We start from the raw sequence: 14,508 nt of genomic DNA, 5'->3' as shown, positions 1-14,508 counted from the left end.
ATCGAGAAAAAACGGTAAAAAAATTTTAAAAAAATATGTTATAGGTTTTTGGGGTCGCTGATTACGAACCTGGTGTCCGCTGACCTTTATCGCGTCAGGTTCGAGGTCATGGGAATGACTATTTTTTTTATTTTTTCAGCGTTTTTTATCGATTTGACTTTCAAATGATCTTGAACCTGACGCGATAAAGGTCAGCGGACACCAGGTTCATAATCAGCGACCCCAAAAACCTATAACATATTTTTTTTAAATTTTTTTACCTTTTTTTCTCGATTTGACATTCAAATGACCTTCAAATGACCTTGAACCTGAAGCGATAGAGTTCAACGGATTCCAGATTCGTAATTAGCGACTCCAAAAACCTATAACGTATTTTTTTGGATTTTTTAACCGTTTTTTCTCGATTTGACCTTCCAATGACCTTGAATCTGACGCGATAAAAGTCAAAGGACGCCAGATTTGTATTCGGCGACCCCGAAAACCATAGGAAACCCGAGCTAACCTCAGAATACATGTTTAAGAGTGTCAAATCTCTCGAAAATACAGTTGGTGGGTAGTGGTGTTTCCTATATTTGTAGGGGGGGTGGGGGGTGGAGGGTAGTCCGTTTAGCGTACAATCGACTCGGGATACTTATAAGATACTAGCATGATTTTTTCAGATTTTTTGGTCCAAAAATAAATTAGGCCAAAAACCGGCCTTACCGACGCTCCCCCTTTCATTTTTCGTAAAAAATGTTTTCGAACCGGGAAATGACCGGGAATTTATTTCGTCGTTAAGAATTCTTTTTATTGCAGCGAGATGGCTGAATTTGAAGAAAGCAGAAGTGAAGCATCTGTTAATGGAGGGAAAAGTTTAAAAAAAGCTTGTGATAATTATTGTTTATACAACTGCCGCGCAATTTTAGAAGAGCAGAGGCAACACATTTTTCAGGATTTTCAAAAAATAACGGACAAGTTTGAAAAATATCAATACATATCGCGCCTTATTGAGCAAAGCGAAACTAAAAGTGAAGCTATTAGCAGAAGAAAATGTACTCGAAAGTATTTTTTAGAAATCAATGGTGAATTCAGAAGAGTCTGCCGAATAATGTTCATGGCGACGTTGGATCTCACCTTTTTCCAGATCGAAAAAGCTCTCAAACAGTTAGGAGCAAGAGCCGTTATTTCGGTTGGTGATATGAGGGACACTGAAATAGGTCCAATTTTATAGAAATAACAACTGTTACAGTAAGAAATTATTAATATTTATAAATAAATTTTATATTTCCAAAATTTCCTGTTTGATAATCCTTTCTTAATTCTTGAACAATTAAAACTTTTCTGTAATTTAAATTGATAAATCTAAATTAAAAATATTCCTAGAATTGAAATAAAAAAAATCTTTCTTTTTTAATTTGGGATTTTTTTTTTAAGTCGTGGAATTTTTTTGCGTGGGCACTTTTTTTAAATTATAATATAAAATTCTATAGCAATGATTTTTAATTTGTAAAAGTAGCTTTCTATTAATGGTTTTAATTATTTTGCTGAAAATTCGTTGTTTTTTTTCTCTCCAAATATATGAATTTTCACCACAAAAAAGAGACCATTTTTCTAAAAAATAGTTAAATATTTAACCAAATGGTACAATTTTCAAGCCAAAAAGAAAACTTGATTAAAATGATTAAATTTTTCAAAAATAATTAAATTTTTTTAATAAAGTCCTAACCAAATAGTTAAATTTTCAGCATAGAAAGATGCATTTTCAATCTAATGATCGAATTTTCAAACAAAAAAGATTAAAATTCAATCAAATATTTGAATTTTTGAGACAAATATACTAATTTCTTAGAAGGAAGTTTAATTTTCTTCAAAAAAGTTCATTTTTATCTAAGAAAGATGACTTTTCTACTATAAATGATGAATTTTCAACAGAAGAGTAAAGTTTGTAAGCTAAAAAGTCAAATGGTTCAGAAAACAGTAAACTTTTAAATAGAAAAAGATGGATATTTAACAGAATATCTGAATTTTCTACTAAATAGTTAAATTTTTTACTTATACAATACACAGGATAAATTTTCAACCAAAAATGAAATAATTAGATTTTCAGATAAAAAAAAAATAGTTTTTAAGAAGTAAGAATGAATTCTCAAGAAATTAGCTTAATTTAAAATAAAAAATAATAAAATTCAATCAAATATTTGAGTTCTCAAGAGCAAAAGACAAATTTTTTAGAATCAGTTGAATTTTTATTAAAAATATATAATTTTCAACTAATTTTCAACCATAAAAGATGAATTTTTAACAAAATTATGTAATTAAAAATCCAAAAAGACGAAGTATTTACAAATAGTTGAATTTTCAACCCAAAAAACTAGTTTCAAACAAAAATTTAAATTTTTTGACTAATTAGTTTATATTTCTACCTGTTAAATTTTCAAATCACAAAGATGAATTTTCTGTAAAGCAGTAGAATGTGTAATATAAAAGTTAATTTAAAAGCAAATATTGGATTTTTTAATTATAATTATAAATCATTAATAAAAAAATTATTTTTGTAAAAATTATGCCAGGAAAATTAAATTTGTATCAAGAAAGACGAATTTTTAACTTAAGAAAATGAATTTTCAACCAAAAAGTTCAATCTTCAACCAAAAAATTGAATTTTCATTAAATAAAAAAAATGAAATCTGAACGAAAAATGTAGTATTTGATATTTTAACCGAAACAGATTATTAATTTGCAACTAAACAATTGTCAAAAAAGATTCCATTTATACCGAAAGAGATTAATTTTAAACCAAAAAGATGGATTTTTAACTAATTAGTTGAATTTGAAATTAAAAAGATAAATTTTCAACCATAAAGGTTAATTTTCTACTAAAAATAGAAAATTTACAACAAAAGAGATGAATTTTTAACTAAGAATATGTACTCTCAACTCTTCAATGCATACGAAATTCCAACAAAATATTTTTATTTTATCCAAATAATAATTGAATTCTTAAGTTAAAAAATTAATTTTCAATAAATTTTTAAAATTTTCAACCAAAAAAAATGAATTTTCTACCAAGAAGATTAATTTTCTACCAAAAATATGAATTTTGAACAAAATACATGAATTTTCAAAAAAAATTAGCTAATTATAAAGCTAAAAAGACGAATTATCTGCAAAAAAGTTGAAATTTAAAAAAAATATTATTTTCTCTACTAAAAATTTTAATTTTCTCGCCGAAAATATGAATTTTCTAAAAAAAAACAGTAGAATTTTGAAGTTAAATAATATTAATTGATTTTGTTATCAAAAAATATAAATTCTCAATGAAACATCTAACGGTTGATATTTCAATCAAAGAATTGTATTTTTTTCTAAAAGGATGAATTTTTAATCAGAAAGATTAAATTTTAACTAAGAAAGACGATTTTTTAACAAAAGACATGAATTTTCCACCATAAATTTAAACTTTCAACTAAAAAAGATAATTTTTTAGCCAAAAATAGAATAGTTTCATTGCCAGTTAAAGAAATTTATTCTTAATCGAAAATAAAACGATTTTTCATGAAACTAATTACATTTTCAAACATAGAGATAAACCCTGAAATAAAAAAAATGATTTTATAAAAAAAATATTTAAACTTTTGATCCAAAAAGGTGATTTTCTAACAATATAGTTGCATTTTAAACAACATAATTAACATTTTCAATTAAATAATAGAATTTTTAACCAAACGAGATGAATCCCGAACCAAAAATACTTATAAAAGTAGTCTTTCCAATAAAAAATGAACTTTTAATTTAAAACATTGTTGGCTTTTCTTATTGGGTTTAAGTTCTGAGTATTGTATTAAAATTGATAGTTTTTAGTTTAAAATTCAAGTATTTCTTTCAAACTGCATGTATTTTCTTGGGAATTTACCAGTTCTGAATCTATTTTTATGAACATTTAGTTAATAGGCCAAAAGTTAAACTCTTATCTTAAAAATTAATTTTTTTAGTTGAAGGTTTATTATTTTAAATGAAAATGCATCTCTTTGGTTGAAAACAGAGCTATTTTGTTGAAAATTCGTTAGTTCCTTAGCCGAAATTAAATTTTTTTACTGAATATTTAACTACCTTAACTGTTTTGTTAAAGATTCGTTTTTTTTTTTGTTGAAATTATATTTTATTAACCGAAAATGTAACTATCCCAGTTAAATATTCTACCATTTTAATTAAAATTTCGTTTCTTTGGTTAAATATTAATTTTTTCAACTAAAAATTTAACTATATAATTTTTGATTGACAATTCCTCATTTTTAGTTGAAAATTTATGTATTTTGTTTTAAATTCGTCTTTTTTGATAGAAATTAATCTCCTTGAATGAAAATTCATCTTCCTTTTTGGCAAAAAAAAAAATGTTTGAAAATTCATCTTTTTCGTTTTAAATTCAAGTATTCCAGTTAAATATTCGTTTTATTGGAAATTTATCTTTTTGGTTGAAAATTACAAAATTCCAGTTGAAGATTCATTGTTTTAATAAAAATTCATCTTTTTGTTTAAAAATTAAACTATTTGACTGAAAATATTATTTTTAATATTAAGAAATAATCGTGTGTTGAATATTTTGCTACCAACCTTTAATTTTTAAATTCGTTAACATTTTTTAAACTGAAAATTTTTAATGAAATAGGTTTCATTTTGAAAGACTATTTCTAAGCTTTGAAGATTGCAAAATATGTTAAAAAATAATCTAGAAAATTCCAGTACAATTTTTTTAATTTTTGCAGGATTTAAACATTTTTCAGGAATTATTTCAAAATATATTTCGCAGTCTTAGAAGTTTTTAAATGATTTAAAAAATAATAATTTCAGATTGTTTTTTTATTTCGATTTTTGAAAATTTTGAAATAAAATTTGGAAGCTTCTTATGGATTCGAGTAAATTTAAGAGATATTTAAAAGTCTTGAAACGATACAGAATAAGAATTTTGAAAGGTCTGAAGAGAATAAATTTTTATGACTTTTTGTTAAACCACAATTATTTTAGGAGAATATTTAAAAAGATTTCAAACCAATCCAAAAGATTTCCAAAAGTCGAAAATTAATCTGAAAGGATTTCACGCAATTTGTTTAATTATGCAGATTTTTTTTTAAATGTTACGATAAATTCTAAGAATTTTAAAAGGTATTTAGAAGTTTGAAACCCAAATTTGAAATAATAAAAATTTGAAAAGGTTTTAAAAACACTTTAAAAAATGGGTATTTTTGATACAACCTCAAAGAAAAGAAACAAATAAATGTAAAAGTATGAAATAATAATAATAATAAATAATCAAATTATTATTTTTCTCTTCAGATTATAATTTGCCTGAAACTTTGTTTTTCTTGACTGAAATATCATTTTTTTTTTAATATTCATCTTCTTGGTTTGAAAATTGATGTCAATTTGCAGAAAATTCATATTTGTCAAATTAAAACTGGAACAGTTTGGTTTAAAATAAAAAATTGTTTAATTGAGAATTCAAGAAATTAATTTTTGTTTGAAAATTCGCCTTTTAGGAAGAATTCAACTCTTTTTTATTCAAAATTTAAATCTTTTCTTGTTTTAATTGAACTATTTTTTTATGATTTCTGGAAACATTTTTAATGGTTTCGGTTTCTTATTTTAAAAGATTAAATTTGAAATTAGAAGACTTCGAAATGTGTCGAAAATAACCTGGAATTCAATTTTGTTTTAATTTTCCAGGATTTAAAAAATTTGTTTAAATAATATTTATTATGCCAAAATTAATTTTAACAGTGAATTAAAGAAGATTTCTAAACATTTTGAATGATTTCTCAAAATTTTAAAACAGAATTTAGAAGTTTTTAAAAGCAAAATTTTTTAATAATTTTCAATAATTTTCAATAATTTTTAGAAATCGATTATGTTGAAGAGATATTCAGAAGTTTTACAAAGATTTAAAAATAGTTTTGAAGTTGAAAAGATTTTTTTTAACTTAGAAATTTTTTAACAATTTTGAAAGGGAACAAAAAATGCTGTTACAATTCATGGGAAAATTTGAAATGTTTTTTTTATTTTTCAAAATGATTTTTAAGAGAAAATAGAAACAAATTTCCAAGTATTTTCAATTATTTCATAAACTTTTTCAAAAGAATGTAAACAATTTTAAAATAAAATTATGCAATTTAATATTATTTCGAAATAAAGAAGCATTTTAGAAATATTGAAAGGTTCCAAGTGAATGTAAAAAATTTTATTAGATTCATAGGAAAATTAAAAATGACTTTTTATTTTAAAAAATTAACTTAAAGAGAATTTCTGCACATGCTTATGTTTGAAGCATTTTAAAATAATTTTAGGAAAAATTCAAATCACTTTAAAATATGTTTAGAAAGTTTAGAAGTTTTGAAAATATTTAAAAAAGAATTTTCGTAAGATTAAATTTGTTTGTTAAATTCGATATAAATTAAAGAGATATTTAGAATATTTAAAAATAATTTTACACATAAAAAGATTTAAAAATATTTGTTTAATAACGTTAATTTTGAAAACATTTTTCACAACTTATTTGATTTCGTTATTACTAAATTAATATCTTCAAGTATTAATTTAGTAAGGACCAAATTAAAAAACTGAATAAATTTTTTTTAAAAATTAAAAGTTATTTTTTTTGAACTTCCGATTATACGTGATAATAACAAATAATAAACAAAAATATCTACAAAAATGTATGTAAAAACAAAAAGTTTACATTTGAAATAAATAAAAAAAATTGGTCAATCTTTTGTACGTCTCAAAGTGATAAGAAAAATCAAATTATTGGAAAAACTTATTTTAAGAATTAGAACAATAGAAGCTTCGAAATAATTTTGAAAGATTTTTAGATTAATTTTTTTTTTAAGATTTGTGGGAAAATTTTTAGCAGTTAATATTTAATTTTGAAATAATAATTTCAAATTTTAAAGACTTCAAAATTGTTTTTAAAAAAATATGGAAAACTTGAAGACAATTATTTATATTTTTCAGGATTTAATTCAAATTTAGGTAAACTCAATTTTTTAGGGCGTCAAGAGAACGAAAAATGTATAATATATTTTAGAACAAATTTTAGTAAATTGAAGAGATATTTAGAAGTTTTGAAACGATTCAAAAACAATGAAAATTTATAAGATATTTTCGGACTTTTTCAAAAATTCAGGCTGATGAAAAAAATTCTTTAGGTTCCTAAAATAATTTTTTTCGATTTTTTAATTTCAAAAATTAATTTTAGAAGAAAATTCAGAAAGATTTTTAAACATCAAATCGTTTCTTAAATTTCGAAAAAGAGAATATTTTAAAGCATTATGTTTCAATTTAGTAAAATTGAAAAATAAATTAAACCATCAAATTCTATCAATATTGCGAAGATTTAAGGAGAATAAAAAAGATTTTTAAACTGCAAAAGATTAAAAAAATGCAGATTTATGTGAAAGTTTTTTCACAAAAAGAAACAAAAAAGTGTGGAAAACTAAAAAATCACATGGTAAAGTATCACATGTCCTTAATTTAAATAACTTTTCAAAATTTTAAGAAAATTTCCAGTCAGATAAAAATGTTCTCAAGAATTTAAGAGGTTTGTAAAATTGTAAAGATTGAAAATATTTTATAAATTTCCAGCATTTCCGAAAATTCATAAAATATATTTTAATTGTGCAAAACTTCTAGAATTCATAAATATATTTTAAATTGGCTCGAATTTTTCCTATTATTTTGTAACATCCCGTAAAATATGTATTTTTTAAATCTAGATTTTTTGTTGACGAATCTGAAATATTCAAAAATCTTTTATAATTTTCTTCAAATTCGTAAAATTTCTTTCAAGATTTTGAAGTAAATTTTTTACATTTTGAATGATTTTTCAAAATTTCAAGAAAAATTAGATTCATTTAAAAAATTTTTTAGGAATTCAAGAGGCTTTGAATAGATTTAAAATATTTTAAACTTTGAAAGTATTTACAAAAATTTATGGAATATTTATTATTTCTTCTGGAATTCTAAAAGTTCTAAATATTTTTTGAAAAAGCTCGATTTTCTCTGATAATTTGTAAAATCCTGTAAAATGAAATATATATTTTTTATATCTTCTCAATTCTTTTTTTTTGACACATCTAAAATATAAAAAAATCTTTCCTAATTGTCTCATGAAAATTATAAAATTTATATTTATATAATTCTATTAAAATCTGCTGATACTTCTTTCCTTGTAAGTAATTTAAAAATTTGTGTGCCTAAAAAAATACTAAAAAATTATTGTTGCATTGATACACTGAATTAATTATTTCAGAATATAAGTGCTCAGAAAATTTTAACAAATAATTTCTGGTTAAAAAATTGAGTAAACGATAAAAATGACTACAAAAGTGAGCGTCTAAAAAAGAGACTAGTATTATAAACTGCTCGGGAATTTTATTATTCGGAAATTTTCCAGTTCAAGAATTTTATTACTTGAAAATTTTATTATTCCGGAATATTTTTCAAATTTGTACTTTAGTAATTTTAAATTTACAAAATTAAAAAAAAAATTTTGTCAAAACCAATTGATTTTCCCGCTCTGCTAGGAATTTGTGAGTGGTTCCCTCTGTCGGCGAAACTCTAGTACCTGTTTTTATAAACATAACGGAGACAATCAGTGTCAAAATTTTCTCTCCACGTTTACATTTATATTTCTGTACACGGATTTTAAGAAAATATATAATAGTATCGCAATTTAGCTATGCTTTTGTAAATATTATGAAGGTAATGATATTTAATTATAATAACTTTACAATAAATATTTCTATATGTAGATGATATAGATGCGTCACAGCGTGTATTGAGGTTATGTTTGTCTTAAGTTCTTTTGTATCTAATATTTTCAACAATATTTTTAACAAACAATAACAAAATAAGTTACTGGAATGAATTTTCTAGTTTGATGAATCAGTGAAAAATCGCGTTTTTTGTAAATATATCGAGTCAGTGACCAAATTTTTGTTCTAAAAGATCTCTTGATATTTTAATGAACTAATTGGTAAGAAAGTAAGGCGTAAATTGTATGAGATTGAAAATTTGAATTCCATATTTGATTTTGCCCCTCGTTTCTCATATAACATCAGGAACAGAAGAAATCGAAATCCATTTTAATGCACTTTTCCCGTTTTGACATGATCGAACATAACCTCAAGAAAAGCTATTGTTGCATTAAAAGCTATCTAGAAACATACATGTCCAAAAACTATTGGATTCTGAATAAAACTGCTTTGCCGTACTGCTGAAAAATTGTTAGATTCAAACTGTATAATGAGAAAAAACTAAAAATTTTGTTAATTACTTGAAATCCTAACTATTTAAGTACAAATCTGTCTTGAAAATTTAATTTTATCAATCGAAAGCTCAAAGATCGTTGTATAAAGACAGAGATTTTCTATCACTGAAATCTGTGTTCTTATTTTTAAGTTTTCTATTTTCTTTGTTCTCACTCCTCAGTTTCGTTCGAATGCTTAGAAAAAAATGTCCTAAAAATTTGAGTGAAATCAGTTCATATTTACGGACTGTACTTAAATGACGTAACAGTTTGAGGACTCAAGATGATCTTTTTTGTTATAAAATTTATTATTTGGTTGAAAAGTTAACAATTTTCTTAAACAGGCATCCTTTTTTTTTTGCAATTTTAACTGTTTTGTTAAAAATTCGTCTTTTTTGTTTAAAAATTCGTCTTTTTTGTTTAAAAAGTCAACTTTGTTTGCAGAACATTAACCATTTGTTTAAAATTCATATTTTATTGCTGGTAAGCCAACTGAAATCTTTTTTTGGATGAAAACTATTTTTTCTGAAATTTTTGATTTAAAACATAATCTTTTTTATCGCATAAAAACATTGCATCTTTCTTGAATAAAAATGCAACAGTTTTGTTAAAAATTTAACTATTTCTTATAAAATTTACTTTTTGTTTAAATTTCGTAATTTTGTGTTAAAAAATTAATTAAAATCTTTTCGTTTACAAATTTAACTTTTATTTAAATTGTTCTTCTTGATGTAAAAATATACCTGACTTAGAAAAAATTACTTCTTTCTTTGATAAAAATGCAAGGGTTTGGTTAAAAATTCAATAATTTTTTTGAAAAGTCGTACTTTTTGGTGGAAAATTCTTCTGTTTTGTTAAAAAATTAATTATTTCGGAGAAAATTTACTTTTTGTTCAAATTTAATATTTTTGTGTTAAAAAAGAACCTAAATCTTTTCTGGATGAAAATTCAACAATTTTGTTTATTTTTTTAATTTAATTAAAAATTCATCTGTTTCAAAAGAAATTTCATATTTTTTTGATAATAATGCAACTGTTTGGTTTAAAATGAAAATATTTGGTTAAAAATTCACACTTTGGTTGAAAATTTTACTATTTCTTAAAAAATTTACTTTTTGTTTAACATTTATATTTGGCGTTGAAAAATGAACTGAAATCTTTTCTGGATAAAGGTTCTACGTTGAAAAAAATATCTAATTTTGTATTGAAAATTCATCCGTTTTAGTGCAAATTTACCTTTGGATAAAAATGAAACTATTTGATAGAAAATTCAACTAATTTATTAAAAACTCATTCTTTTTTATTGAAAAATTCGTCTTTTTGGATTGAAACTTTAATTTTTTCGTAGAAACTAATTTCTTGTTTGGTTTATCGACTTTGTTAAGAAATCACTTTTTTGTTTGGATATTTATATTTTTTGTTTAAAAATTCATCTCTTTGGTTAAAAATTTGACTATTTTGTTGAAAATCCATCTTTTTTAATTGAAAATTATAATATGTACATTTTTAAACTGAAAATGTAACTCACTTTTGTAGTTGAAAATTATTCTTTTTTTGTAACAAAAAATAATAATTTTCTTGGTTTGTAATTTCATTTTTGTTAATATAGAAACGCATCAGTTTGGTGTAAAATTAATTTGTTGCCGGAAAGTCATGTTCTTTATTTGAATATTCAATTTTTGTAGAAAAATTCGTTTCTTTCATTAGTGACAAATCTTTAATTGTTAAAAATTCGTCCTTTTCTGAAAAAATTTTTTTTGCATAAATTTCAAATTGTTTGATTGAAGTATAAACTACGACACTTTTTGTTGGTAATTTATCTTTTTAGTTTGAAAATTCATCTATTATGTTCAAAATTTCCTTATTTTGTTAAAAAATAATTTTTTATAGTAGAAAAGACATTTTTTGTTAAAAATGAAATTAGCAGGGTGGCTGCTGGACCGGGAATTTCATGAGACCGGGGAAAACCATAAAATGAACGAATTTGTTTTTTGACCGGGAAATAAAAATTCTTTAGAATAAAAATGTCATTCAACTTTGATTTCATACCGTTTTTTAAATAATTTATTAAATTGTGATTTTCATAAATTATTATATCATTTAGTTTAGAATCTTTTACTTAAAAAATTGTCTATTTTAATTTTTAATCATATATTTTAATTTAATGAATTTAAAAATGCAGTTTTAAAGGTTAAAAAGAAACAGAATCTTTTAAAATCGAAGATTTTTAAAATAAAAAATAGGGTGGCCGCCGGACAGGGATACCGAGAATTTTACGAATTTTCAAAAGAAAAATCTGTACAAATTCGATTTTAACAGTTTTTGAATAATTATTTTGCAGTTTTGAAGATTTAAACAATTAAATTCATTTGAAGTTTAATTTTTTAAAATAAAAACAGGTTAATTTTATCAACTGTAAATATAAATAAATAAATAATTTTTAAAATGAATCTGTACTCTAAGTATTGAAATCTGAAAAATAATTTATTTGACCAAACAATTCTAGATCCGTTCAAAAATTGAAATTAATAAATATTTTAATCCGATAATTTTATTTTTAAATAAAAATTTTCATGATTTATCAATAATATATTTTGAATTCCGAGTGTCAGGTCTTCCTTTATATTATGTTTTATATTAAATTTAATGAATAAATTTATTAATATATTATTTCTATTAATTTTTTTAACTATTAAAAATGTAATTGTTCTATTTAAAAAGTGTTTACTTTATAAGTGAAATTGTTCAATTTTGACGCATAAATAACAATTAAACTCTTATTATTTGTATAACAAATTTGAGTAATTTTAAGAGATATTTAGAAGTTTTGAAAAGATTCAAAATTAATTAAAAATTAAAAATTATTTCAAGTAATTTTAACAAAGTGTGTTAACATTTTTTTCAGAACTTCTAGATATGTTTAAAAATTAATGGAAAATTCCCTACAATTTTTAAAAATCCTGCAAGTTAAAAAAAAATCCTTAAAATCTTCCATGTTCTTTGATAATTTTTTTAATCTCTTACAATCTTCTTAAACTTTCCGCTACAATAATTTTTCGAAGTGAGAAATCATTTCAATTTTTCTAAGAATCTTAAGAATTTTTTTATTCTCTTGAAGTCTTTCACAATTATTAAAAAAATTATACATTTTTTGTTTGAAATCTGCAAAAATCTACATTTAGTTTTAAATTTGGCTGTAAATATTTCAAATCATTTCAAGTTCTAAATTTAATCTGAACTTTTTTAGAACTTCTAAATATATTTTTAAATTACTCTAAAATTTTTACAAATAATAAATGTTCTGTTATTATTTATAAACTCAAATTCATTGTTTTTTTTTCAATGTGCAGGATTTTCTACAAGTTATGGAAAAAATTAAATTCATTCTAAAATATATCTAAAAGTTCCGAAAAAAAAAAATTATTTAAATATGAAAAAATTTAAAACCACTTCTAGATTTCTCAAGATTTTGAAATAAACTTTTAAAGTTTTTCAAGGATGCCTAGAATTTTTCTAGTTTAATGTCATTTTTCGCTTCTTATAAAAGTGTTACATTTATTAATTTTTTTTATTACCTTGGTAGTTAAAAAAAAGCAAAAGCCTTTTTTCGAAGAAAAATGCATGTACCTGAAATTCCGAACGTTCAAATGAACAAAATATTTTTGCCGCCCATTTCTATTTTACCCATAAATATTGTCCTAACTGCAATTTAAAATATGCATTATAATTCTGTTTCAATAATAAATTATATCCCAGAAAAATCAACAAACATTTGAGAACTTTTTCTGGTTTACAAAGTCATCAGTAAAAAAAATTGAATTTTCAATTGTCTTTAAGAGCGTCTAAATAAGTATTATCACTTATAAATATAATGTTAGCTTTAGCAGTATGGCTGCTTCGCACATAAAATGTGCATGCTGTACAGCTCTTGTAAAAGAAGAAATAGATTTACAATTAAAAAAATGCGAATCGTCGCAAGAAGAAAAAAACTCAACTGAGCGAAATGATATAATAAATAATAGGGCGCAAAAAGTAATCAGTAATTACAAAGAGAATTCTGAAGTTACAAAACGTATCACAAGAAGTGCCACAGCGGATGTCCCGATTCTTCCCGGTAAAAGAAAAAGAAACGATGATAAAATATCAGTTTGTGATATTCAGTGGCAAAACCAAAATACAGGCCAAACACAAGTATCCTACTACATCATCAAACCGATCACAGATCCGGTGCAAGTAGTACCTATCGTTAAGGAAGGAGCAAATGATACAAAAACTCAAACTAAGTACCTGTGTACGCATGTCGAAACAAAATTAGTGGACAAGCAACCTGTTCCTTATACTCCAAAAAAAGTCCCGTAAGTAGTGCATTTTTAAATTATTTACAACAAATTTTTCATCTTGTTTTTCATATTCAGGCAATGACACTATTTTTCTATTTTGAACAAAAAATGTGTCGTTTTTTACTGAAAATTCATCGGTTTTAATGCAAATTTCATCTATCTCGGATAAAAATGCAACTATTTGTTAGAGAATTCAACTATTTTCTTAAGAGTTCCTCATTTTTAGTTGCAAAAATTCGTCTTTTTGATTTTTAAGATTCAGTTTTTATCGTAGAAACTTATTTTTTGTTAAAAATTCATATTTATATGTGGATTAAAATTTAACTATCTAAAACAAAAATGTAATACAAATTCATTTTTTTCGTAGAAACTTATTTTTTCTTAAAAAGTCATATTTTGACTTTGAAAAATCTTTTGGAATATTTTTTGTTATAAAAATTACACTATTTAAAAAAAAAGTTTTAAAAAAATTCATTTCTTTTATGAGAAATTTCATCTTTTTTATATAAATGCAACTGTTTGGTCAAGAATTCAGAGATTTTATTAGTCCTCCTTTTTCGATTGAAACTTCCATTTTTTCCGTAGAAAATAATTTCTTGTTTAAAAATTCATATTTCGGTTGTTAAAGGTCAACTAAAATTTTTTTTCACCGAAAATTTAACTCTTTTTTTGAAAACTTATCCTTCCAATTTAAGAATTCGATTGTTTTGGTAACGTAAGTAGTGTTTTTAAAAATTATTTACAACAATTTTTTAATCAATTTTTCATCTTGTTTTTGATATTCAGACAATGACACTATTTTTCTATTTTGAACAAAAAATGTGTCGTTTTTTACTGAAAATTCATCGGTTTTAATGCAAATTTCATCTTTCTCGGATAAAAATGCAAC

At 23.1% G+C, this 14,508-nt stretch overlaps 3 protein-coding genes across 7 annotated transcripts in view; all 3 read left to right on the top strand.

Moving 5' to 3' along the window:
- LOC117181760 overlaps positions 1 to 1,266 on the top strand; it is a 35,808-nt gene extending 34,542 nt beyond the window's left edge. For all 5 annotated transcript variants that reach the window (XM_033374726.1, XM_033374727.1, XM_033374725.1 and 2 more), the window contains one exon: positions 796 to 1,266. In XM_033374726.1, coding sequence (XP_033230617.1) covers positions 796 to 1,210 — 415 coding nt within the window. In that variant the 3' untranslated portion in view covers positions 1,211 to 1,266. The remainder of the gene's footprint in view (positions 1 to 795) is intronic.
- A 7,447-nt stretch (positions 1,267 to 8,713) lies between these two features.
- The window catches only part of LOC117181081 (trichohyalin-like), a 45,998-nt gene continuing 40,203 nt past the window's right edge, over positions 8,714 to 14,508 (top strand). The window contains exon 1 of the mRNA XM_033373649.1: positions 8,714 to 8,733. The gene's annotated coding sequence lies outside the window, so the exon portion shown is untranslated. The remainder of the gene's footprint in view (positions 8,734 to 14,508) is intronic.
- Positions 8,894 to 13,643, top strand: LOC117181550. Its single transcript, XM_033374367.1, has 2 exons — positions 8,894 to 9,007; positions 13,158 to 13,643. The coding sequence occupies exon 2, from the start codon at positions 13,168 to 13,170 to the stop codon at positions 13,636 to 13,638; it is 471 nt and encodes a 156-aa protein (XP_033230258.1). The 5' UTR covers positions 8,894 to 9,007; positions 13,158 to 13,167; the 3' UTR covers positions 13,639 to 13,643.

The sequence above is a fragment of the Belonocnema kinseyi genome, chromosome 10 (genome assembly GCF_010883055.1).
Source record: "Belonocnema kinseyi isolate 2016_QV_RU_SX_M_011 chromosome 10, B_treatae_v1, whole genome shotgun sequence".
NCBI classification, from domain to species: domain Eukaryota; kingdom Metazoa; phylum Arthropoda; class Insecta; order Hymenoptera; family Cynipidae; genus Belonocnema; species Belonocnema kinseyi.
Note: the sequence above shows the minus strand (reverse complement) of the source record. Positions and strands in the feature narration are given on the sequence as shown.

Excerpts from the sequence above, each read along its gene's own strand:
- LOC117181550 (XM_033374367.1), top strand. The coding sequence starts at position 13,168 with ATGGCTGCTTCGCACATAAAATGTGCATGCTGTACAGCTCTTGTAAAA.